Genomic DNA, 26,976 nt, shown 5'->3' on the forward strand with positions numbered 1-26,976 from the left:
CTGGGGGCATGAGTTACTTAGCACTGCTTTAATTTTTAGCTGACAGAGAAGACATTGAACTTTGTTTCATTTTAGTTTTATGTGGATTAGCCCAATAGTTACAGATAATATCCCTTACATAAACTAAGTCTAAGCCTCAGCAATCATGCAGTTAAACAGATTTGCCATAGAATTCTGACCTGTTTTCTACCTCAGTATGACAATATGGGCTTTCCGCTGTAGTGCTTGTTCTAAATGTAAACCTCAACCCATAAGCATACCCTTTCTTTGATCCTTTCATCTTCATTGTAGCAGTAAAATGTGCCTATAAATGTAGTTTTACTGTTACATCCATATCCATTGGGGGTGGGATTAGGATTTCAACTGCTTTATGCTCTAAAACAATATCATATACAATACTCTATATCAATAAATGTGTTTTACTTTACAGCAATGGACATTTGCAGTTTGCAGTGCAGTGGAGGTAGTTGCTTTCTTCCTTTGAAATGCTTTGAAGTTTGTTTTTTTTTCTTTTTCTTTTTTGCACAAAGGTTTATTAGAAGTTCAGCTCAGGAAAAAGACATATGTTCAACTTAAGGTTTTTTTTTTCTCTCAGTATGCACTCTATAAGTTGGAGAAGCTATTCACATGGTCAGTTATCAAGTGTCTCAGGGACATATGTTTGCTGAAAGTCTGTCTACAAATGTATGTTCTTCAATAACTAAAGAGGAGACCCATTGAACTGGCTTTTAATGTGTTGTTTGTGTCTCTCTCTCTTCGCCAGGGTACATACCTAGCTACCTCGAGAAGGACGAGCCATGTGTGGTATGTGGGGACAAAGCTACCGGATATCACTACAGATGCATCACCTGTGAGGGCTGCAAGGTGTGTGCACTTCAGCTGTGGACAAAAGAAAATCTTTACATTCTCAGCTGCACATACTTAAGAGAAGTAACGCTCTGGCTGTAGAACCTTTCTTCATTGTCGCCAAGTGATTATGATCAACAATTAACTATCTAGCTTGATAAAATTATAAAACCTCAGTCATTTTGCAATATATTGTGGCTTCCTCCGATCTGGATGTTGCGTTATCTAGTTGTAGAATAATTTTACTTCCTGAGAACAATAAACAAGTTTTTTTTTCCCCCAAATCAAGCATCTCAGTTATCTTATGCTATGTCATCTAACAACAAGGCATAATCTAATCTATTTAAAGGGAAGAAAAACTTTATTGTTTGCATTTCAGATTCTCAATAATATCTCACAGAATTTATAATAGAAGAAAAATCTTTACTGAGCCAAAATAGCGGCATAGTTTCTCATACATCTCCTGATAACGTCAACCTCATCAGCTCCACACTCTTTTGTTTATATACTTAAGGGCTTATCTTGTGTCCCATGTTTTGCCTTTTGTCTGTGAAAATACTTAAATTCAGTTTGGAATCTCCTCTCGTAACAGTCTCGTCCTGGCTTCCCTACCGGCTGTTGCAGATTTTTTTTTTACGCAAACTAATTTTGGCCACACACAGGAAAGTCTGTTCTTGTGTGCAGATTTTTTTTGTTTTTTCTTTCTTTGCTCCCCATCTGTTGTAAACATCACAAAATGTTTTCGGAACACTTCTGCAAAGCTCGTACAGGACGAGACTTACAAGCTTTTCTTCCGGTGTCCCTCTGTCCGCAAGACTGTCAGCACTGATCCCTTGACATTTCCGACACTTTTCATCCTTTTATGTTCTCACTCTCGCTATTTTCTTGTTTGCGTTCAGGGTTTCTTCCGCAGGACCATTCAAAAGAACCTCCACCCCAGCTACTCCTGTAAGTACGATGGCTGCTGCATCATCGACAAGATCACGCGCAACCAGTGTCAGCTGTGCCGCTTCAAGAAGTGCATCGCAGTGGGCATGGCCATGGACTGTGAGTCTGCCAGCACCTTTGCTTCCGAGACACAAAAGCAATAGATTAACACTCTTGTTATAGACAGATCCGTGAGGGAAATTACTTGCTCGAGGTAGCTTAGTTGGTATCGAATACAGCTGAGTATGTGTGAATGTAAATGGTAACCTTAAAGCTTCTGCAACTCCATTGGAAACTTAAAGTGCGGAGGAACCGTTCATGTACACACTGTTACATCGACTCTGGAGGCAAAGGAACCTCTGACCTTTGGATCAGTGGGCGAACGAACGCACGATTAGATTAGCTAGTACCAGTCCAGCACATAGAAGAATGGACTTGAATAAAGATGTAGGAGAAGTAGGTAGGCAGTCAGGGAAATGGATGTTTTGGGAGTATTAACATAAAAGGGATATTTCAAGATTTTTGACATAGGGCCTCATTTCCTAGTTATCCAAAGTGTTGCTAATTTCTGGAGATATTTTTTTTTGTAATTCATGCAGTTCTTATATTTGAAGAGCTAGGCTTGTGCTAGGCTAGCGCATTTCTATGGTATCAGCTACACTGCATTAAAAGCAGTCTGACGCACTCTGCAGTGCACCTGAGGCAAATCACTTATAACACCAGACTAACAATATGAATGTCGATAGAATAATTTTTGGAATATAACTGACCTTGCATCACATGAATGATCGCATTTTGAGGGACTATTTTCTAGCAAATCACTCTGCCGCTGCATAGCTTATACAACCACGAAGTTGATGCTGCTCAAATATAAGGTATTTTAAATGCAAAATGGTTAAAATTACTCTATCGACACAGACATTTATATGGTTAGTCTGGGGTCATAAGTGATTTGCCTCAGGTGCTCTGTGGAGCGGGTCAGACTGTTTTTAATGCAGGCTAGCTGATATCGTAGAAATGCGCTAGCCTTGCATTAGCCTAGCGCCACTCGACTCTTCAAATATAAGAACAGCTTGAATTACAAAAAAAATATCTCCAGAAATCAGCAACACTCTGGATAACTAGGAAATGAGGCCCTATGTCAAAAATCCTGAAATATCCCTTTAACAATGATTTTCTTACAGAGGGGTTGTGGAGCGTGGCACTCCTGTGTGGCTACTGTAACTTGTGCCTTGCGTTTTGTGGCAGTGGTGTTGGACGACTCAAAGCGCGTTGCTAAGAGGCGTCTCATCGAGGAGAACCGTGTAAAGAGGAAGAAGGAGGAGATGGTGAAGTCGATGCAAGTCCGTCCAGAGCCCACGGGCACCGAGTGGGAGCTGATCCAAATGGTGACGGAGGCCCACCGGCACACGAACGCTCAGGGCGCACACTGGAAACAGAAGCGCAAATTCCTGGTAAGCACAGCCGCCTCTACCTATACGTTTCAACCATTATCATAGTAGTTAGGGAGGCACCGATCCGATACTGGAAAAAATATGATATCGGGCATTGGCTGTAAATATCTGACACCAGTTTTGGCTCTCAACGCCTTTTATGACCTAAATCTAAGAAAGCTAAGAACCTGGAGAACCCGATCTAATTTTAACCTCGATTGTTGCCCAAAATGCCACGCTAGCCAATAGCATGCTAAAGCTAGCGGGAGCATGCTAATGCTAACGAAACCTAATCATGGCTGGGTTAGAAACTATGATAGAAATACCTAAAGTAGCCTAATACAATAAACTAACCACTGCTGAAGCCAAGTTTTTGTATTTTACTTTAAGAAATAACTGATCTATCTACATATTTGTAATGATCAGATCACTTCATGTGAGTCGCTTATAACCTAAAGCCTGTCATATACCCAAGGATAATAGTGTAGGAAGGTCCAGTGATCCCTGTTTAATGTTTATCCATTAGTTTATCAATTGCTCTGAGAAAGCCACTATTAAGAAAGTCTCTTGGTATCGGTAAATATCGGATATCGGACGATACTCAAACCCCAGTAAGCTTGATCGGTGCATCACTAATAGCAATCAACTAAATAGTCAAAAATTGATAAGCAGACATGGTTTCCTACAGAGGGCTCTCATCTCAGAAATTATGGGAGTGGTGGTATGTTGATGTGAGTGTCTCGAGGTCTGCTGATAAGATTTGCAGGCAAAGAAAAATGCTCTAAAAGTACCTGTCGAACCCTCTGACGCACTCATGCACATCTCGCTTTGCAGTATATAATAAATATTTCAGTATAGTGACATTTGCCAAAACTGTATCATCAGGCTTCAGAGAGAGGCCTGTTATTTCCGCTGAACTTTAAAATGTAAAAAGGTCAGGAGGTCTCGGAGCAACCAGGTGACGTTCCTGTGCTGCGGAATCTCTATACGGTTTGTTGGCAGCAAAAATGACTCACCTTTGTGTTTGTTTGTGAGAACAGGCTGAGGATTTGTTGTTGGGTCTGAAACTGGCACAGGGACCAAAAAGACTCTTCTCGGGGTATTCACCATATTATATCCATTTATCAGTTATGCTTTCATCCTTAGAACGGCCTTGTCCTTGTGAAGATACATTTTGATGGGTGATGTTTGCTGGACTAGAGGATTACATTTTATGCTTGTATTGTTCAGTATGTTTTTGACATCCTGTGGAAGAATGGAATCCCTGCTCTAAAGAATTTGTGCCATATTGTTAGTACAGTACGTCACTCCCTCTCAAAAAACAGACTGTATGCTAAGTTTATCTCCTCACATTTGTTTGTCAGTGCCACGTACTTCACTCACGATTCCCCCCGGCTGCTTCTGCACTGCCTCCCTGTCTCTCCGTTCTCTCCTCTGTCTTTAGCTTTTACACTCATCCTAATCCTCGCGGGCTCCCTAACTACACCCAGTTCTGAGCAATTCTTTCGTACCTACACCCTCTATTCCCCCGCTTTAATCTGTATCCTGTCTCCTTAAAGTCTCTCCGCTCAGTCTCTTCCCTCACGTTTTTGTCAGTCTTCTTTTTCCCTTATCTCTGCTGGGGCAAATCCTCAGACATAAGCGCTCACTTGGCAGGCGAATCTGGCTGTTGTAATTTCGGTTCATCCAAGCTGTCCTCCTGTTGTAGCGCTCACATTTCTTTTTGGACCGCGCTGTCAGGGTTTCCCCCGCACAGACGCATTAACACTGGTATCACTGCTCTGGATTATCACAGTGCGTTTGCAACATCATTTTTCAACCCGGAACTTGAGTTATGTTGACTTGAAAATGAAGTCAATCTAGTCTTTTAACCTTTTGTTAAAATGGTTGGTTCCGCTATATCGCTGTAGCCCAGTAGAAGTTGTTGAGTTGGAGTAATAGAAGTAATTTAAGGATTCACTTTTACCTTTTCTGCAAAAGTGGTAATGTTTTTGCAATTCCAGCACTTTCAAGCGTTACTTTCACCGCTGCGCATCTTAAAGTGTTCATGAATGGGTTTGTGTAGTCGTAAAGGAGGGGCCAGCAGTTTGGAGGTCCATCGAATCGGAGGCAGGTAATGTGGAAGCTGGGGTTGCTAGGAAACTACGGTCCCGCTCCGGTATTAGGCGGTGGGCCCGCAATTAGGCTGCGGTGGGCAGGTGTGAAATTTCAAAGAGAGGGGGGGGGGATCGAAAAATCAAAAGATAAACGCTGAAAAGGACACGCATTTTAGGCTTTTTGTGCGCGACTCATTATGCACCCAGTTGGGAGACACAAGGAGGGATTTTTTTTCTTTTGGGAGTCATCAAATGAGATATTTACCATACCATCCAAGCCACTAGGCCATTGTTGTTTAAGTGAATGATTTCTATAGGCTAAATCTATGTAGTATGCTATTTTAATATATTTTTATTAAATATGTCCCTGCAACTAGCAACAAAAGTCCATTCATTCGTAAAGGCATCCTCTAATACGGCACTTCTCAACTGGCCAGGACCTAAAAGTGGGTCACAGAATCCTTCTCAGTAGGTCATGGGCCTCTGCCAAAATGTAACTATTGATGAATTGTTTTGATTCATATTCAATTCTTGAATTAAATGAGGAAATATTCTGGGGGGGTGAAATTGCGTAATGTGTTTGGTGGTGGGGGTGGTGTGTGTACCAAAGTGATACACCATTTCACAAACTCTCTAAGCTGCTCTTAAGTCAGTTTCATCCTGTGCTCTATGTCTTCAGTTTTAGTTTAGTTTTTAGCTTGAGAAGTTTTCATTTTTCATTTTTTGTAAATTCACAAAGACAGTTATGGTGGCTCAAAAGCAAGAAGAAGCTTATGCATGTCTACCCTGTAATCAGTGTAATACTGATTACTGATAACTCCCTGATTACTATAGGGAGTTATCAACACTTTATTATATGGCTCTTCACAACACAAGTAGAACGCTCCATTGACTTGAATGGGATTTTCCAACGTTCTACTGATCGTTATTTTCTGATAGAGGACGTCTGAAAAAAATTATGACCGCTGGCAATGGCAATGGAGTTCGTGCTTGTAATACATACAGTCTTTCATATCACTCCGCACGTAGTAATAGAGGACACTATCTCTGTACCCGTCTCTGCGAGAGAAGTTATAGCGTGAGTCCGACTTTCAACTTACCCAGAGATTCACCACCAAACCTTTCGGCCTTCATAAAAGTGTATGAAGTTTATGTTGTGTGTGTTCAGTTGGCAAATGGCCGTATAATAATGATGACCAGCGTTCTATACATTATCCCTTTCCGTACTATAAGTCGCACTGGAGTGTAAGTCGCACCAGCCAAAAAATGCATAGTGAAGAAGAAAAAAACATATATGAGTCTCTCCGGAGTATAAGTCGCTCCAGCCTTGGCAACTGCCTGGGCATGGAGTTGTAACTGTACCGTTGACAAGCCTCTCCTGGCATCACGTTGTTCAAGCTCTCATTTGCGAACTCGTTCCTCTTAAATGTGGCCCTCTAGCCTTTAGCCCACGATTAGCTTTTTTTGTTTACTTCATTGCAGCAACAGTAGCCTCCGCTTTTCGCCAGTCCCTCACAAGTTTCTCACTCACACCAAGCTTTCTTTCTGCTGCTCGATTACCGTTTTTTAAATCTTCAGTGGTAGAGGAGTAGCAGATACAGGTACACAAGCCTAGAGCGCCCTCTAGCGGCTGTCAGTGTGAAAATAACAAACATGTGAAATTATATAGTTTGATATATAAGTCGCACCTGAGTGTAAGTCGCACCCCCAGCCAAACTATGAAAAAAGTGAGACTTATACTGTAGTACGGAAATACGGTACTTATTATCATACAATAATTGTGTAAGATTAGTCCATGTCCGTTCAGAAATGCAAACTTCATCCCAGTAGATTCATATTGACATCATATTTGAACATTCAGTAACCACATTTTTATCTGTAACTTATTCTATTCACTGCATATGGATTTATTTAATATGCAGTTCAGGACATTTATATAAGAAAGCAATACTGACCATTTCCTCTCCCAGGGTCCTGTCCCAAAGCTATATATATATATGAAAACAAACATGAACTTCTGCCTACGTTCTGAATTCAATATCAGCAACCACGGGGTGTTTTCGTGACGCAAGTCCGGTATTTGCATCTTGAGCCTATATACACACTTATGTCCTTTATGCAAAGTTTTGGTCAAGGCCTATTTCCATAACATCCAGATTTGTTTGACATGTGTCTGCATCGACTAAGAGCAATCCTACAGACTTTGTGCTGGACGACATGTCATCGCTGTCTTATTAAACTTATACGTATAAAAGCTCAAACAGCGCCCAGTTTTCTTAATGCATTTTGCAAAAACAATCTGGGAACATCAAATTCCTCCGTGTATTACATAGTGTATAATTTGGCACGACCCCATCCAGCTTTGATATTGACTAACTCTGACAACGCTAGGGTCTCTCCCTAACTTTGTTTTCCTCTTTACGTTTCTCCGCTCTTAAATCCTATTCCCCATTGCAACTCCAGGCCGAGCGCAAACAATCGGATAGTTTTCCCAATCACGCGGATTCCCTATAGGTCGCGAACTCAAGTTTATAATTTTCCAGCGATGTTATGCAAGATGGACCGCTCGGCTTGCCGGAATTCCAACCACAAACTTTAAAGACTTTCCCGTATGCAGCGAGGTTCTGCCCTTATAGTAGAAAATATTGATTTATCATGGCTGGGTCTTCATATATGTGATTATAGCGAAGGCGGGCATATGAATGGAAAGCCTCTTATACCAACGGGACTTGGAGAGAGATGTGGAAAAAATGTAGTAGGAGGGCTATTAATTATTCATAACTTTTGTTAACTTGTTATAAAAAATCCATAATTTAAAGGGGCTAGATGCAAGTTTGCCATTTTATACTCACTAATGCCATCTCAGGTCATACGTGTAGCTGCACCTTCTATATTAAGCCTGTGCATGACTGGTTCACTAGGTAATTTCGCCAGATTTTTGTGGAGAGCATCAAAACCACACATTTTTGAAATTTTATTAAATAAGCAATCAGAAAAACAATTCCATTTGCTCTGATATGTAGGAAAAAAATGTATGATACTAACTGAACGAACAGGGGAGTGAAAAACTTTGTTTGGCAGAAATGTAAGAAATTTGGCAGAAAATTCCATTAGGTCATTCTAACCAAAAAAAGTCAATGAACCCCTTGTCATATGTTTCATGGAGTTACCGTAGCGACGACCAGAACTCCTCATTTACTCTAATGGTAAAATTGTATATTGCATAATTTCTCCAAATGACAATCTCATTGCTTACACCATAAGGTTTCCAAAAATATATAGTTTTCATACTCTCCACAAAAATCCCACAACAAATCTAAACATAGGATAACGGACTCAAAGCAGAAAGAGGCATATGGATGAGTAAAGTAACAGGAAAACTGTGTTAGATGTCATTATGCAGTACATAACAGTGTACAACAAAACAGTGAATGAGATGGGGGTTTAGTCATGAGATGGTGTTGTAGTAGATTGTTTAGATATGCTGGTGCAGTCATGTTCCTCAAAATGATCTGAAGGGCCACTGGACCAGTGCTGGAGAGCCTATAGACCTCCTTATAGTTTTACCTCCACAAGATCAGAGGCGTACTTGGGCAGAGGGTCATTTTCCAAGCGTTTGCCCATGTGCAGAAATGGATCAGTCATTTGTATATTTTTGCTCTCGCAGCATTCCCTCACTTATATATCACATTTGTAATACACGCTAATTCAAATGGTAAATTAGGCTCAACATGGCCACAAAAGGGGAATTGCTATTTCCCAGCTTGGACTCACTATTTAGCACCTGTCTTGATAAAAGTGTCCTTTAGTTTTTATTTGTATAATCTCCCTTTAGGCATTCTGACGTCTGCCACCTTTGCGCTGTGCTTTAGGGAAACTTTAAAAGCGCTTCTTAACCATTCTGTCATCAGCCTCCTGTGATTTTTTGTATTATTTAAATTGCATGATCTTTTTCCCTCTGGGGAGCCATTTTTTTCTTCAGTACCACAAAACGGCGCTGACCTCCTGTGCTGAAAACCAAAGCTTTGTCTTGGCCCTCGCGTGACACCCAGAGCAGTCCATCGTCGCTATTATTTCAGTGATTTAAATTTTCCATAATAGCTCTGTGGTTGCATGGCAGATAATTGGCTGCAGTTTGCACTCCTTTACGCAACCCCTTTCTCCCCACAGACTATTATTGATGAGCCCCAGTGAGCTGAATATTTCTATACTGGCTTAAATAATGACTAGGACTTTTGACGTATGCTCTATTTACCACATTGCACAGTTGTATCTTTCATTCTCTAATTATCATAAGTCTATAAACGGTGCACTGATTTGGCTCGACATTTTGACCACCGACAATTGAATGGTACAAATGATGTCTTCTACATTGCACCTGTTTAGTGGATTTGGCGATAAGTAACATCTTGGCCTAAACGTGGATCTGGAAGTATGGGTAATAGATTTGTGGAACAGATTGTGGATTTGTAACTCCAAAAACTGCAGTTCTCGCTGGGTTGCTCCCAATCTGCAGTGGTCTGTATCTGTCAAAAGTGGTTGTAAAAAAAAAGGTTGTAAAAAGTAGTGGACCGGCGGAGTGATGTATGTGGGGTGCATAGACTGGGCTGATTGAACAGAGAAGTATCACCAATAGTTGGGCTGCGCAGCATGAAAGAAATATTGCAATAATTTTGTTCCATCCCAAAATCAAGGCTGAAGGCTTTGGCAATATACTATGAACCTCTGGCCCCCAAGAAATAGTATTATGCAAACAAGAGATCACATAGCTTACCTGTTGAAGTGAAATGTAAAAGTGTGGGAAAGTCTGTCAGTATTTTTGAAATTTCCTGGCAGACCATTCCACTTGGTCAGGGGTCTACAAATTATTTAATTTGTAGAGCATTTCTGAGTATGTCAAAAAATAAAGTTAGTCTCTAGCCCATTCCTGTACGGAGTTATGAGTTTTTAAATAAATAACCAGAGTGCTCCCTCCAGCCACTAGAGGGCAGCTTAAATAAAGAAAGGAAATAATTCCACATGTGTCCAGCAGAGGGCACTGACAAAAGAAGAGATCGGGATATAAACAACACATTATAATCAGGTGGTAAATGGACAGTCTGCCCCTGGGCGGCATTGAACCGAGTAAATTTTTTCCAGATCGGTTTTACCCAAATCTAAAAGTTTCTTGGAAAAATCATAAAAAAAAATTGACAACAAAACACAACTAAAAATGACCCAAAAAAAACACAACTAGCATCAAAATAGCGACCAAAGACGGGAGAAAATGTGCTCGGTTAAGGCGGGGGTTTGGAGGTTGAACTCTGAATGAACACGTGGGATTATGCATGACACAAAAAATGAATATGATAAGAGTCTGTGAAGTCAAAACCATTTCCATGACGACATCGGGAAGCTCAACGAGAAAATGCAAGGCAGTAAATCAAAGCAAAAGGCTGCTATTTCAACCTTTAGTGAGAATCTACAATGAAAATAGTCTTGAACTAAAAGAAAAAACAATACATTAAAAAAAACTTTCTTACCCCTGCTGTAGGTCATTTATTTTAGGAAAGCCCTGATGAACACAAAAAGCTAGGTGTTCTCCACAGTCACTGGTTAATTCATCTTGGTTTGGGATCAACCCTTTTTGTCTCCACTAACTCTTCCTCTATTATTGATGATGACCTTAGTGTAAGTCAACTATCCCGATACTCTCCTATTCCAGTTGAAATAATGACCGGGCCTTTTCACATATGCTCTATTTACAGCACAGGCGAACCGCATCATTCATTCTCTGCCCTCCATAACTTTATATACACAGACACGTACACACACACAATAGTAATAAAGTACTATTGAACTTTCCAAATGCAGTACTCTTTGAGAAAGTGCTATCTCTCCCCTGACACCTCCCATTCCTCTTACAAAGCACTAACTGCTCCCTTATCTGATAGATTGCTTTTAATTTGTCTTCCAAAAGGCTTGTCCGGACTCTGCAGGAGACAACGAAAAGGGCATAAAAGTTTAAAAGGGGGTTTGTTGCCTCCTCTAAATCCTCCTATAAGCTCTGAGTCACTTTGATAGCCGTGTCTATAATTCTGTACTCTTAAAACGCTTACAATAGTAACATCGGATCGTAGCTTGTTTTAATAATCTCCTCTAAAATGTACAGCTCCATATATTCTGACCATTAGCCTTGGCTTTATCTCCGCAGTTCACCTCCGTCTTGTCAAGCGGAGCCTTTATTTCTATGTCCTAAATTTATGGTGTTTTGTTTTTCTTTCCATACAGCCAGAGAAAATTGGCCAGTCCCCCATTGCCCCCTCGTCGGACGGAGACAAGGTGGATCTGGAAGCCTTCAGCGAGTTCACCAAGATCATCACTCCCGCCATCACACGCGTCGTCGACTTTGCCAAAAAACTGCCCATGTTCTCAGAGGTGAATAAAATACGCCGCATAAAGGGGGGAGTTACTGTTTTATGTCGCGAGGTGCAGTTGTGTGCTCGAGGAAGGGTCAGCCATACAAGGACTTTATCTAAACTGGAAACAGCTGCCGCGAGCATTTGTGGATATGATGAGCTTTAGATGACAAAATAACACATTTTTCATCCAATTATTTTCTGCCTGAAATTCACTACATGTACATTTTAGGGATTTTATGCAGAAGGTGGAAGATTATGATTAGATTATTTTGTATCAACATTACTGAATGGTGCACAAACCCAGATGTGCATGAGGTGCCACCAAAAATACTGAAGTACTGAGAAATTTGTTTCTCCTTCTTCTTATGTTACTTCCAGTGGTTAAACTTTCACCCCCGTCTGAACCGAGTGCATTTTCTCCAGTTTGGCTTTACTCAAATCTAAAAGCTTCTCGATCAGCTGCTTTTCGTCTCTTTTTTGCCATTTGTTTTGCTTGCTCATTGCTTATTTTGTCTTTGTTTATTTTTTTTGTCATGTTATCCTCACGTTTTTGGCACTTTTTTGTTGCTTCTCTAGCATGTTTTTTGTCGCTTTTTGTTGCATTATCATCATGTTTTTTTGTCACTTTTTCGTTGCGTTTTTGTCATTTTTGTAGCTTTTTGGTTCCACTTTTGTCACATTTTCGTCACTTTTTTGTCACTTTTTTGTGCCTTTTTTGTTGCATTTTCGTTGCGTTTTTCCTCCTCGTTTTTGTCGCTGTTTTGATGCTTTTTTTTTTATTGTTTGAAGCTTTTACATTTGGATAAAGCCAAACTGGAGAAAATGCGCTCGGCTCAGGCGGTGGCTGAGAGGTTAATTTTCCATCAAAAATATGACATTAGAGAATACTGTATATTATTGTTTATTATGTTATTCACATGAGACTATGAGATAAGGTTATTGCAAGGTTAGCTGAAAACACAATTGCAGCTACACACAGATGTGTCTCCCAACGCAATAATATGGACGATGTAAGTCCCCAAGATGGCACTGGGCTAGAATCAGCCCCTCTCTGATAAACCCATTGTTTCCCATAGATACATGTTAATGGGATCATTTTTCTCTCTTTATAGCAGCAAACACACTCTTTACAGCCTACTATAGTTTCTGATATACACCGCACTGCTCTGCCTAAATTACATAGAGTACCTCATGATATAAGACATGATAAAAAAGAAAACATTTGCACATTTGTCTTTCCAATTGAGTTCAAAACAAGACAATCATTTTGGATGTATTACCAACATCACCCATAGACCCACAAGTTTAATGCAACTATGACTCTCAGCATGTGTCGCTTTATCACAGTGATCCCTCACAAAAAATACTAAAAGAAATAATGCAACTTTGTAGAAACGATGATGGTGTGTGTTCCCTCTTTGTGAAGTAGCAGTTGCTTTCTTCTCAGAGGATTATCTCGTGATTGTGTTTTCTTTATCTGGGCCCATACCTTGTAATCACTATGTTCGCAACTCATAATGAGACCTTTTCTGATTGGATAATTATCAGGCTCTGCGCAGCGACAAGGACAGTGTGTGTTTGGAGAGGGAGGGAACGAACCAGAGATAGGAAGCACATCCACACTATAATAAACGGTTGATACCCATCCGAGAGCCAGATTTCTTTCAAATACATGAACTGTCTATTTAGGCTTCCGGTACAAATAAATAAAAATGTTCAAAGACAGTGACAGATGACTCTAATGCAGGGAAGATATTAATGTTATGCACAATTGTGTTCAAAATCTCATTACCCTATTTTACTTTTCCAACTCACACGTTTTATTGGTGAACAATTGTGCTAAGTGGTGATATATGTGTTGGTTTTGGAGGGCGTAGTGAAATAAGTGAAATTACAGCGTGAAAAAGGCAGGGACCATATTTGATCATATGGTCTTAAACCTAAAGTTAATTAGTTTTGCCTGTATTTGGACACGCCCGTTGCACCTATTATTCATACTTACAGTATTTTCTTGACAAAAGAACCAAGAAACCCTAGGACTATGTTATTACGTTGCCAAAGGTTATTTTTAGTAACATTTTTAGGCAAACAATATTGGAGGTGACTGACACACACACATTACAAAAGCTCTTGCCTTTAACAGGTGTGATCATTCAAACATCAATAACACAAAACACAACCTGTAAATAGAACTACTTCCATCATCTAGTATATCACATAACATTCCTCTAAAACCTATAAAATAATGTAATTTCATTTTAAAGCATAACCATTAATGAAACGGTTATGCTTGTTAAATTATTCATTTTATTTCACATGCACCAGATTACATTTTGCAAACACCCATTTCAATATTTATGAAAAAAAAAAAGCCTGAAACTTCCCCTCCCTCCCTGTTCATTCTGCTGCAGTAATTACTGATAGCAATCTTCCACCTGCAAGATATAAATGCATTGCTTTCTGTCCCCGCCATAAATGTATCGTAGGTGTTTACTGTACTGTATACAAGCGTGGCCTCAAGGTACAAATTAACATGACAAATCAGGTCCGATGAAAGGCAATTAATCCACTCAGCCGTTGTGTGCGGAGAAATAAAGATCTAATAGACCAAGTCTGTCGATTTAATCAAACCGCTTTCGCCGCATTCTCATATCCATGTAAATCAGGCGCCGGTATTACTTATAATGTGGGCTCATCAGGGCAGAGTCGACGGCTCGTCCTGAACCCGCTGCTCTCCCGTCTCTCTCCTTAAATCATCCTCACCGCTCACCTCTGCCAAGCTCCGACCCGCCTTCATTTATTCTGCGCCCTTCGCCTTCACAGCCCGCCCCCCAGACGCCCCGGCGGAATCTCTAATAAGTTTATGAAGGCTTACTTAAATAAAGGTGTTTGAATAGGCAAAGTTAGGTATTAATATAAAGCTGGGCAAATAAAAGGAGCTTTCCAACAGGGTGATCTGATTGCTCCCATTTCAGATTGAAATCCATATAAATGCTTTTTGAAGTAAGCCTGCTTTACATACTAGTGTTTTAACTCTGTTTAGATTATACTGGGTCCATCATGTGTAATTTGGATATGCATTTTGTGCATCAACAGTATATTACATTACAGTAAGTGCACCAAAAATGATCAACATAACATTAAAACTTCAGCCTGATTTCCACTGCAGCAGTATGGGTCGAAGAGGTATGGAGGTAATCTGCGCCTAGAGGGATATCAAAGATTCTTCCCATGTTTAATAAGTTACACTGATGTCCTTTTAGCTGCCTTGTGAGGACCAGATCATCCTGCTGAAGGGCTGCTGCATGGAGATCATGTCTTTGAGAGCCGCCATACGTTACGACCCGGAGAGCGAGACCCTGACGCTGAGCGGGGAGATGGCTGTGAAGAGGGAGCAGCTCAAGAACGGAGGTCTGGGCGTGGTGTCGGACGCCATCTTCGATTTGGGCAAGAGTTTGGCGCAGTTCAACCTGGACGACACAGAGGTGGCGCTGTTGCAGGCCGTGCTGCTCATGAGTTCAGGTGGGTCTAGTTCTGCCTAATGATGGCGAGCACTTCCCCGTTGTCTTTTCATTGTTCAAAGTCTGAGTGACACCATATGGTTTGATGCCTGTGTCTTTATTCCTTTGTAATTTTTGCCAAAGTGTTGTAACCCCCGATGTGTGCCAGGTAATGATGCATTCCTACACTCAGGCAGTTTGTCATCCAGTCCAGACTTCGATGTGTGACCAATTAGAATAGTACTTTTTAATGCAGCTGCAGGCATGTGTAGCTGTTGTGGGATATTTGAAAGAAAATCACCTGTTTAATACTTGACTTGAGCGTGGCTTGGGTTGTGCCGCGGTTAAAGAATGTGCCCCATGTGCGCTCCAGACTCCAGCGCAGGACGTCTGGGTTGAGATGTCTGAGTCTCTGTGTTCACACCGGGCGGTACCGCAGTCCTCTGTGATTGAGTCATGTAAAACATATGCGGAGACCGACCATAACATACTGTCTCCGCGTTTATCGGCAACACTTGTGCAATATCCTCTCGAAAAGAGAGCAGTGCGGCAAGTGTTTGGGATTGGAAATGTCAGTGCACCAGAAATGACAAAAGTATGGCAAGAGGTGGAAATAACAAGATAGATGTACGCATTCTGAAGGTGCCTTTTTATTCACAAAAGTTAAAGGGACTATAAGGAGTTTAAAAATGTTGAAACTACGTATTTTCCAGCCATGTCCTAATGCGTAGAATGAGCCCAGACCTATTCACCACAACTGCCTCTAAAATCCTGCACTGTCACTCAAAAAGTAGTTCGGGTCCGAAGTGCCGCCATGCACAAGCTTAATATAGAAGCTGCAGTTACGTGCAAGACCTGAGGTGGCAGTAGTGAGTATAAAAATGACCAACTTGCATCTAGTCTCTTTAAAGCAGTACTAAGTAACTTGTTTACCTTAATACATCTAATACATATTTAGTCCTTCTGGGGGTAATACAAGTGTTAATGGGATGATTCATCTCCCCCTGGTGTCTCTGGCCAGAAAACCACAATTGCAACTTCGCTGCCTACGGGTCGGAGCCGCCAATACACACTAATGGAATCACGAAGAAGAAGCTAACAGGCTAACGGACAAAGCTAGCTGCGGGCTAGCGCCACTTAAACAGTATTTACAGCCAATTTTGAGTGAAACAAAATTATCTCCATCGTGTAGTAGGATGTACAATATCCCTCTCTCCCGTTGTCTTTTCTGTCAGCGTAGTATTTACTCTCACGGACAATGAATGAGTAAAAAACGTAACCTGCTACGACACCTGCAGTGGCGCTTATGGCCTCTAGGGGCATGAGTTACGTAGTACTGCTTTAAACATACAAACAAACATACAAAGAGAGCAATGTTCTTGATTAGTTTTATTTTTAAGTTAACCCTGACAAATGCTCTACTTCCTAACAGTACTATCTATGACTTGTCTTCGAGCATACGTTGCAATGACCTCCTTCATCTTCACCTTATCTCCCCCCTCTCTCTCTCTCCCCCCGCAGACCGCTCGGGCCTCACGTGCACGGACAAGATTGAGAAGTGCCAGGAGACCTTCCTGCTAGCGTTCGAGCACTACATCAACTACAGAAAGCACAACATTCCCCACTTCTGGCCTAAGCTCCTCATGAAAGTGACGGACCTGCGCATGATCGGGGCCTGCCACGCCAGCCGCTTCCTGCACATGAAGGTGGAGTGTCCCAACGAACTCTTCCCGCCCCTCTTCCTGGAAGTATTCGAGGACCAGGAAGTTTGACAAACACAAACGGAAAAAAAAATAAACCATCACAACGCATCCGAAAGGGAAAGAGGCTAAAACAGGAAGATCGGGAAAGAAGGGCCGACATTTTTTTGTTTTTAAAAAAAAAATAAGGGGGAGTCCCACGGCAAGGAATCGCAGCAAATATATACAAGTGATATTGAAACTGGAACATCTAACAAATCTACAACTCACCAGCAAGAGAGAGTCAAACTACAGGGCTTTTGTTTTTACCTCCTCCTTTTTACGCTGCCCGTTTTTTAAAATCCCAAAATGGGGGCCCTTCTGTCTAAGCATGATGTCTTATTCAGTCCGAGTTGTAGCCATTTTTGCCAAGAAAGCAGATACACAAAGCAAACATAAACGAAATTCCACCTAAGTCCCTCTAAACAGGCGACTGCTTCACCCCGTCCGGTTTGTCTTAGTGTTTTTATACATCACCTAACTTTTTTTTTTTTTTATATATATATATACCCATGTCTCCAGCTTCCATGCTGACCAGCACCACTCAGTATTATGTCTGAAGTGTTAAGACAAAATGGAGAATACACAGTCATAACTGCGCACACGTACATTCACGTACATTCAGCCAACACTGCACGTTGAAAATTTGAGCTTTGTCATACCGTGGCTGCTGTAAAAGCAAATCTACCCAATATATATATATATATATCTATATCTGAGCCGTTACAGCTGATATGGAGCTCCTCAACCTCTCAAATATATGTCAACTGGTGCTATACTTTACAAAGCTCCTCCAGTTTTATGAAATTGTGTTATCTACTTGCAAACCTTGGCTCCATATCTACCTTCACATGTGTCATTGGACCGTCTCCTGTGGCACTCACACATACACATATAGAAGTAAGTAGACCTGCTTTGTCATTGCCTTCGCTGCCTTTGCCAGCAGCCGAGCATCTTATGAATGACAATTAAGTCCTTCTCTGTTCAAGGAGGCACTAAAGGAAGAGGGAGAGGAGAGAGGGATGGAGACACTTAGGAGGCGAGCGGAGGAGTGTGGAAATAAGATTTAATAGCTGGTCTCAGATGCAGAGCCCAGGGTCAGAGTAAATCTATGCTGACTCTCACACAGCCTGGGCTTAGACAGCAGCAGCAGCAGCAAGGCAGAGCTCATGTTACACTCTTCTCTATCTCTTCTAAACAAACAGCATCACCTCAGAGTAACGAGAATGCCTCATTTACTGTACACACTGCAGCAGAGCAGCGGTGTCTGTATACGCCCGTACCTGCAGGGTTCTCGGTGTGGCCCGTCCAGGCTCATCACTCATGCCTTTAAACCGCGGGCCTCGCCGAGTGCAGGCTAATGCCAAGAAGGCTACTACATTTACCTCAGAGCAGACACACCCCCAGGCTGTGGTGTCCGGCACTACCTCACCTCTGTGGACACAGGGCAGCCGCCCTCAGCCGACACGCACCAGTCCAGCGTGACACACAGTACACACACTTTTTGTGCTGGTTTAATGTGATACCACTGAAGACAGGAGGGCCGGCCATACCCCAGACAGCAAGGGTATGGTACCCATACATTTGGCTTGTGTTTTTGTTTTTATGTGGGACCAAGCGTCATTGTTGGAGATATAACCGTACACCCGTCTCAGAAGGACAGTGTGGATGCCCCACCCAGTGACACCCGTCTACGAAAGATTCTAGAGGAACTCAAACCCACAAGGCCACGCCCACTTGAATAGAAATGCATAGAAATGGCTTGAACATCTTCCTGTACACTTCTGATCAGCCACTGGATACTGTCCTATTTTTTACTACTCAGCAGAAGCTTTTTTGGTCTTCACGTTTCACCGGTGCTCACTACAATAACTGCAGGTCCACTGTTAATATCCAGGCAGTACTCTGGAAGCAGACACAAAAGACAGATTACTGTATAATTTCATCAGGAGAGGCCACTCTGTTCATTCCGATTCTTGGGGCCAAGCCAAAACTAACTGGGTTTACCACTCACTGCGTTGGAACAGGACAAAGAAAGAAAAATGAGACTGAAATTGTTTTATTCTCAATGCCAAGCAGATACTGAGCACTTAAAGATGGCTATTGTGCACCTCTCAGAAGACACCAGTGTGGATTCAAAGATGGCTGCTCCTCACAGTTTCAGTTTCACAGATCTTTGAGGAAAGTGGAACGGCACAACTCTAGCGTCAAATCGAATCACACCCAGGTCCTCAAGCCTCCCCCTCTGATGTGAGCCCTCCTCAGCCAGGCTGGTGTGGAGGTTTTTGCACTACCGCAATCCTAACCTTTTGCCCCAACACAAATCACTTTGAAAAAACCAATCGTCAGATGCCTGCACATGTGACCCTTTCACAGGCATCTTTGTCTGCTCTGTTTAACAGAGCAGCTCCTGCGGGCCCAGACCCAAACCTGTCAAAGTCAGTATTCCAACAAATAATTGGATCCAAGGGCAGAGAGGTCTCTCTTCTTTTCCTTCCTGTTTGTCTCAACCTTTGCTCCATTTTTCGTTTTTTACCCTCTCTTATTCCCCACCGACTCAAATATGCAGTTTAGCCCCCAAAAAAGAATTGATCCCAACCCAAAAACCCGGGCCATTTTCCTTGTGAGACAAGGCTGGCCATAAGCGAATGAATGTGAAACAAGTGGTGACGGAGAGCGAGAATTTGCCCAAGTACAAGACGAGCGCTTGGGACTAAGGATTCTTTTGGAAAACAAAAAAAGTGAAAAATGCAGAGGGCTTGAAAAAAGAAACCCTCACTGCCATTACTGACGTGGGTGCGACTGTGAGATGGTTGTGAAGACGTTAACTGGAGAAGGGAGGCGCAGGAATATTATGTACGCTTTCTTCTCCACACAGCGCATCCCACTGACAGCTGACAACCCCTCAACGTCCCCTTCAGCTCCTTCCAAAAAGGAGAGTAAAAATGTCTAAAGAGAAGAAAAAAGTCAACGAGGAAAGCAAGGAGAGATTCCAGAGATGCAGGTTTTGACACACATCTTTGTAAAAGAACTGTATGAGAGAAAAGCTTTCGGTCCTTTTGTTGTTGCGAGCTGACTGGGTATGTGTGCGCGACAGTCGGGGTGACGATGCTGCTTGATTAAGAAAAAGAAAAAAGCTATAAGGAATGATTATAAATTCATGAAACAAAAATGAAAAGATGACTTTTAAAGACTCCTGAACAAAAAAAAGATTGGAGATTAAGCTTTTTTCATTCATCATTGTTTTCGTATTTTTATTTTTTTTTCTGTTTTTTGATGCTTAAAACTGCTCTGTGTAAAAGATAAAAAATACCGCTGTAGTCACTTTTGACCATGCGTGCAGTGTAACATAGAAAAACTATTTCACTTCTTTTTCACATCTGTAGTTTGTGTTGATAAGCCAACTGATTTGTCTGTGTGTCTGTCCAGTTATCCGTCCCCTTTTATCAGGTGGAAATTTTCAACCAACAAAAACAGGAAACTTTTTTTTTTCTCTCTCTCTCTCTCTCTTTTTTTTTTCTTTTTTCTTTTATATTTTGTTCGTCGTTTTTTTTTTAATGAAATACAACTTTGGAAAGAAAAGTTTAAAAATGCAAAACACAAAAAAATGATGCAAAAAAAAATACTTTAAAAAAAAAAGAAAAAAAAAGTTACACAATCTTATCATACCTCACACAACACAAAACTCAAAGGAACTTGGGAGGAGTCATATTTTGCAGGCACATGTACAAGTGCGAAAATGCATATATTAAAAAAAAAAATGTCTATGTTCAGATAATACGTGCTTGTCTGTACGCATCAGTGCAAGTTACAAAAGAGGACGCCTTTCTCGAGCTACGGGACCTTTTCTAGAATTGGGGTGAGGGGGGCAGGGGGGACGCATTCATTGGAGCCGTCCCCGTTTCAAGGCACAGCGGATAGTAGATTATAGTCCATTAAAAAAAAACCTTTAAATGTGAATGTCCCGTAGCTGGATAGAGGCAGTGACTTTTGTATTATGTCTGAGTGTTTTTTGGTATTGAATGTAGCTGACAGGAGGGGCCTGGACCTGAGCCCGGCACCCCAAAACCTATATAACTTCCACACACCAGCAAAACCAATATAGTGGTGTCACATAGACGTTACCAACCAACCTACAAAACTGAGAAATATATTGCCCGCCTGCAAGGTGCAATACGATGTTGTATGTATTTTTCTATGTTCTGTTTTTTTGATTTCCATTTTTGTTTTTGTTTTTTGTTTTTTTTGGCCATAACCAAGGATGTAAATACAGAAAAAAATGATTTAACAGACCTACAGAACACTCAAATGTACCAAGATATATATATACTACAGTGAACTCATCCGCTCCATCCTGATAGTCATGTAGCTTGAAGATGTCTGCTTACATACATTTGTCTCTATGTATGTGCGCACTCTCACTACACTGCATGACGAAAACCTGTGCCTCCTCTCGTTTGTAAAGAGATCAGTTTTTTTCTTATCCCTCATGTTGTCGCAGTGGCACTAGTCTGTGTAATGTCAAGAAAGAAAAAAAAAAAAATCATAGTATATACAGCAAGTCCTCTTCCTCGCCGAGCACGGGGCGCCGTGCCGCCAGCGGCCACAGTGGCAGAAAGGTCAGTAGGGCGCAGTAGGGGAGGGGTCGCAGGGGTACGGGGGCATATTAATAGATCACACAGACGCGGATCGTAAGCAGGTGAAACAGGCATGAATGTCGGGAGGACCAGGCTGCTGGCTGCACGGCTCTGTCTCAGGTGGAAAGCGCTCCCCATTTTTGACCACCACTGCCTCATTTGGAGCCATCTAGAAAATCTCACTCACTGCTATTGTTAAAAGCAACTGTGTAAAATACGGCTAAGGGGTGGGCTCCTGTTTCATGTCTATGACTCCCATATTGGATTGTAGACAAACTAAACACTACATATACCTGCTTGTACTTGTGTCTACATAGCAGTTTCGCTAATATTGGAAATTGCTTTTCCCTTCAGGGGTTACCACAACCATGTAATATTGGCATTTACATCAATTCCTTTTAAAATGATCATGGTTTGTTGCCTTTTTGGGCGTATTACTATTTCAAATGACAAATCTGTGCATGTGAGAGTTTTCTAGACTGGCTCCTCCATAAATGCTCCATGGATGTTCTGATCATGTTTTGTTCTAACATGTTGACACATTGGACAAGGGTTAGAGATTGTCTGTGCTGTTTTATGGTGTTATGGTTGTGTTCGGTTCCCCCTCCCCTATGCCAAATGTAAAGTTTATGAAGACATGCAAGTAGCAAGATGTCTATGCAATTTCCCTCCGAGTGGCAAAACCTCATTGTTGACACATGGAGCCAGTGTCCAAATCCGATCGGGGCCTGGTGGAGATTCTAGAGGTTCTTTGACCCTAAAAAAAAAGCAAAGACCCTTGCTACTTTGTCCTGGGGCAAGGGTCTGGACTGACGCTTCGACCCGTCAGTCCGGGTCCTGACGACAAGTCGGAGGGGAACTGGGGATTTTGTGGAGAATACGAGATGTTTGTAAACTGCTCAGAAAGTCGCGTGTGCGCGTGTATCTGTCGTTCAGGGGGGGGTCTCTTTTTGCCAGTGCTCTCAACAGCGGGTGTCCGACTTTGAATCTAAAAGTCTCAGCAACCCCGTAAATCAAAATCTTCCACAACCCATTCATGAGAAGCTTTAATGTTTAGACTATGACCCGACTAAGAAATGTAATTTCCACGGTGGGTTATGTCGATCAGTGGGCCCGTTTTGTAGCCAGTTTACGTCTTTGCAATCAGAATTTATATTAAAAAAAATACCCCCACTGACAAGACAACCTGCTGAACCCCTGTTCTTCTAAAGCACTTAAACAAGAAGCACTTTGACTACCCCCAACCAACCCCATTGTAAATGGAAGAATCATGGTTGATAAGAGTACTTAGAAAATGAAATTGCACCAAATGCCAAATGCCTTTTGCACCATTTGAATTAGCTTAATCCATTATTAGAAAATGGCCTCTAGGCTACGACATTCAACAACAAATTGTAAAGTTTATAAGCTTTTAATGAAGTGCAATAAGCAAGTGAAGGCTGTGTTTTCAGTCTAATCAAGTCTTCCTACCCTTCACGGACACCATTAATCTTCAGATTGAAAAAAACAAAAACTCAGAGAGCACTGGCCCCTCCCGACTGTAGCACCGATCCACGCGCACGCCCCACACAGACCACTTATTGTGACTGGGTCAAGAAAGATATTGAAGGATTCTCTCAGGTAAAAGAACATTTTCTAATAAATTATGATGAACCTTAGATGGAAAAAAAAAAAACATTGTTAGTTCATGTTTTTTGTCTTCTTGAGTCTTCATTTTTTTTACCCCCTCTTTTTATTTTTTTGTTCAGTCAGGATGATGGTACCTCACCCTTCCAGCTCTTACATCCATTCATGCTTTTAGTCTGGTTCTGTCCGGATGGGAAGCTCAGTTTTAGTGATGCACTACGTAAAAAAAAAAAAAAAAACAACCACCAACATTTTTTAAAAAGCCAATATTGTCCGTCAGATTCCAGATCATTATTATATACTCTTTTTTTCTTAAAGTGCCAGCAGCAATATCCAGGTCTGCCATAAACAAATACTTTATCTAGTCTAGTGTCTTTTACCGTCCCCCCCCCTTCCCCATTTAGTCGGAGCTTTCCGTCCACAAACCTGTTTTCCAGTGTGCTTACTTGGCTGTAACATACTGAATGGTTTCCGCATGGCTACCACATCGCGGCTGTGCATGTACATAGGTGTGCGCATGTGTTCTCTCTCTGTTCCTGTGGTGCGTATGGATGATGTGTACGTGCGGCGCTGATATCTGACCTGCTTTGCTTATTTTACCCCCCCCTTAAACCTTCAACCTTCCAAAAAAAAACGTATCTCAACACAAAAAACGTAAGCACCTTTTTAGGCCGCAGCGCTTTGGTACAAGTCGCATACTTTGCTACTATTACCTTTGAAGAATGTAACTCATTAAGTGTTCTCTGGGCTGAGGGGGGGGGGCGAATTGGACGAACATGGGACAAATTGTTATCAGAGCAGAGATTACCGTCGTGGTTGCGGTTCGAGGCGTGATTATCTTTCTCTTTCCAAATGATGGCCTTATTGATTGTCGTTGCCTCCTGTTGTGTGGCGCGGTTTTTACAGCGCGCTTCACCGGGCAACAAGAGGATTTTTTGTAGAGGAGAAATGCATGCTGCACAGTCGTCGGGGGTTTTTGTTGCTGTCCGGGCCGATCCCCAGAGTAATCCGTAGATATATATTTAAAAAAAACACACAGCGTATTCATGTCACTTACAAACGGCGTCAGTGGAGATAATGAAGCGATGCAAAACAACTCTTCGAAATCATCAGGTATAGGATCACGAAAAGGAACAAATCGCAAAATTGAGCAGTGGTATGACTGTTAAGGCCCATTTATCATTAATGTCTCTGGACGCCTAGTTTTTATACGGTTACCTTTGAAACACCAAATTATATATGTGTACTCAAAAAAAAAAGCTCTCACCGCTATTGTGTGGACAGCTTTTTATTCATACAGTGTTACTTGTTGCTTAGACTGTTCTATGTAGAGATTTCATGTCACGCACTGTAAAAAGCTAAAGTTGACTATATTGTAGTTTTTTTTTTGGGGGGGTGAACTTTGCAGGCAATTACTGTATTATAAAAGTATTAGAATATGAGCGCTTGGAGAGTTAGGACATCCACCTGAACATTGGACCTATTTCACACTCATATAGGTACACTGCCAATAACAACAAACTCAAACAAGAAACGTTCTAGTGCATGAATAAAGGCTGAGCTGATGGGGCAAATATCCCTGGAGATTTCATCAATTGTAAGGAGTGAGCGGATTGTGCATTTATAATGAGCCTTTAGGACACAATGACATTCGACATTGTGGCAAATAGCTAGTGGGCTTTTAATTCATGCGAAAACGGCCATGGTTTAAGCCATACCGCAAATCACGTGGTCTGCAATGCCATCACATCGCCGAAACAGTGTGCGATGTGAACACAGCCTGAAGCCATTATGTTTTATACTGTGAGTTAGCAATGAAGTAAAACAGGACACAGAAATTCAGTCGTCTTAAGAAAGACATATCACTTTAACTTTAATAACTTTTATATTGTTCCCTCATCAAAAGTATACCTGGAGTAGTGTTTTCACTTAATTCATGCAGATTCCTGGATTATTTTGCATCAATGATAGAATAGAAAAGTGTCCACTAAATGTGTTTATAATGGTGCCATGGATATTTTTAGCATGCAATTGTGCAATACTGGAGGCTTATATTCCATTTCTAGCATGTTTATTTAGCCCCGGCACTCCAACGTAACCTAGGAATGCCCTGGTTATTAAAATATTAAATTTAATTGCTGAAGATCCCGAAAGTAGGTTTATAACACCGAATTATGCATATTGTTCACTACAATAACTGACCATCAGATTTTTTTTTTTTTTACAGTGTGGTGACATTGTTTTAAACGGGTAGGAATTCATGCGACAGACAGCAAAGAATGTAACCAAATTTAGTATATTTAACAATAGTGAAGTATAAGGAGTAAAGCTATAGCTACTATAGTAGAGATTTGATCGGTATTGTGCGATTTAAAGGTGTTCTAGATGGAAGAAATGCGCGCTCATAACTTAATATATGCAATGCTTGTTTTAGGGGGGTTATGCGAAAGAACTGGGTTGCTCAGGTTTGACAAGTCGGCCTCAAAGGGTGCTTCCCCCGTCCCCACCTTTCATGTGCTTGTCTGTCTTGTGTCCCTCACGCATCTCCAACCAAACAAAACAACAACAGAAACAATGTCAACTTCTTTGGCACATACGACTCACAACAGAAACCAATGCAAACCGGAAACTCTTCTCAGCTGTCTTTGACACACTTTTTCCACTCCGTAGCAGGTCCAAGCCACATAATTCTGCACCAGCAAAAAACCCACCAACGACCACCTCTTTAAAGGCTCCGATGTCCGCCGAGAAATGTAACTCTGACCACCTTCTCGCTGTTTACGACAGAGACTCGGTTGAGTGTACATATTCACGATGTATATAGTCTATATTCAAAAAAACTGAGCAACAACTCTATGCTTATGAAGAAAACAGCAGATCACGGTGGACAAGTCTCTAAATCTTGTGAAGCGGTTGAGTCTTGGAGGTGTTTCTAAAGCGATTATTACATATGTTGTACAACTGTATGTAAACTGTAGTGTCTATTTTGCGGTCCACAGTACCATAATGTAACAAATGTGGCCTCAATCCTCACCTGCGGTGAACACATTGCTATGAATATTAAAAGAAACGTAACGCTGCAGTGTTGACATTGTGAAACAGTTTACATTTCGTGACTTAAAAAATATATATAAATGGTCTGGACAGTGCATTTAGATTGGCGCGTAATGGTAAAACCTCAAAAATCTGTGAAGTTTTCTGGGTTTTATTTTGTTTCTTTGGATTTTTTTTTTTACTCTGGTTATCTCAAGGACTTGGTTCAGCTGGTCTGTTTCTCACACACAAACGTGACTTCGGAGAGAATCTATTCAACCAGCAACAGATATATATATATATATATATCAAACAAGAGTATATGTAATAGCCTATGATACCAACAACCGCAAAGCTAGCTATAACCATCCACCACCACAATAACTATGACGTCCTTTCAGATTTTTATATTTTTTGTACGGCTCCTTTTCCGAGTTCCCTTGCTTCACTGTGACGGCAAAGGCTGCTGGCAGAATAAAACGAAAATAGCGAGTGTACAGGAGATACTCAGGGGCCATGACAGGTCTTGCTTGGGTCGGCGTTTAGCAGGTGCCAAAGACAGGATCTTCTTCTTGTTGGTTTATGAATGAAGTGAACTCTAGAGATTTTCGTTTTAAGAGAGACAGACTGGACCTATACAGAGGCTTTTGTCGCGTGAGAAACTTTGCGGCGGTTGCGAATGTGAAACCAAAGGCAGCGTGGATCCACATGAAAATAATGCATGAAAGCAGAGGAGAC

General features: G+C 41.4%; 1 protein-coding gene across 2 annotated transcripts in view; it reads left to right on the plus strand.

Moving 5' to 3' along the window:
* Window positions 1-19,191, plus strand: part of LOC306978939 (thyroid hormone receptor alpha-B) — a 157,765-nt gene extending 138,574 nt beyond the window's left edge. The window contains exons 6-12 of one of the 2 annotated variants that reach the window (XM_079577687.1): window positions 431-463; window positions 764-864; window positions 1,746-1,893; window positions 3,022-3,227; window positions 11,573-11,719; window positions 14,967-15,225; window positions 16,725-19,191. In XM_079577687.1, the coding sequence (XP_079433813.1) occupies window positions 431-463; window positions 764-864; window positions 1,746-1,893; window positions 3,022-3,227; window positions 11,573-11,719; window positions 14,967-15,225; window positions 16,725-16,975 (1,145 nt within the window). In that variant the 3' untranslated portion in view covers window positions 16,976-19,191. The remainder of the gene's footprint in view (window positions 1-430; window positions 464-763; window positions 865-1,745; window positions 1,894-3,021; window positions 3,228-11,572; window positions 11,720-14,966; window positions 15,226-16,724) is intronic. The other variant, XM_079577688.1, reaches the window with a different exon arrangement.
* Window positions 19,192-26,976: the final 7,785 nt, after the last annotated feature.

This window comes from Gobius niger, assembly GCF_951799975.1.
Source record: "Gobius niger genome assembly, chromosome: 19".
Lineage (NCBI taxonomy): Eukaryota > Metazoa > Chordata > Actinopteri > Gobiiformes > Gobiidae > Gobius > Gobius niger.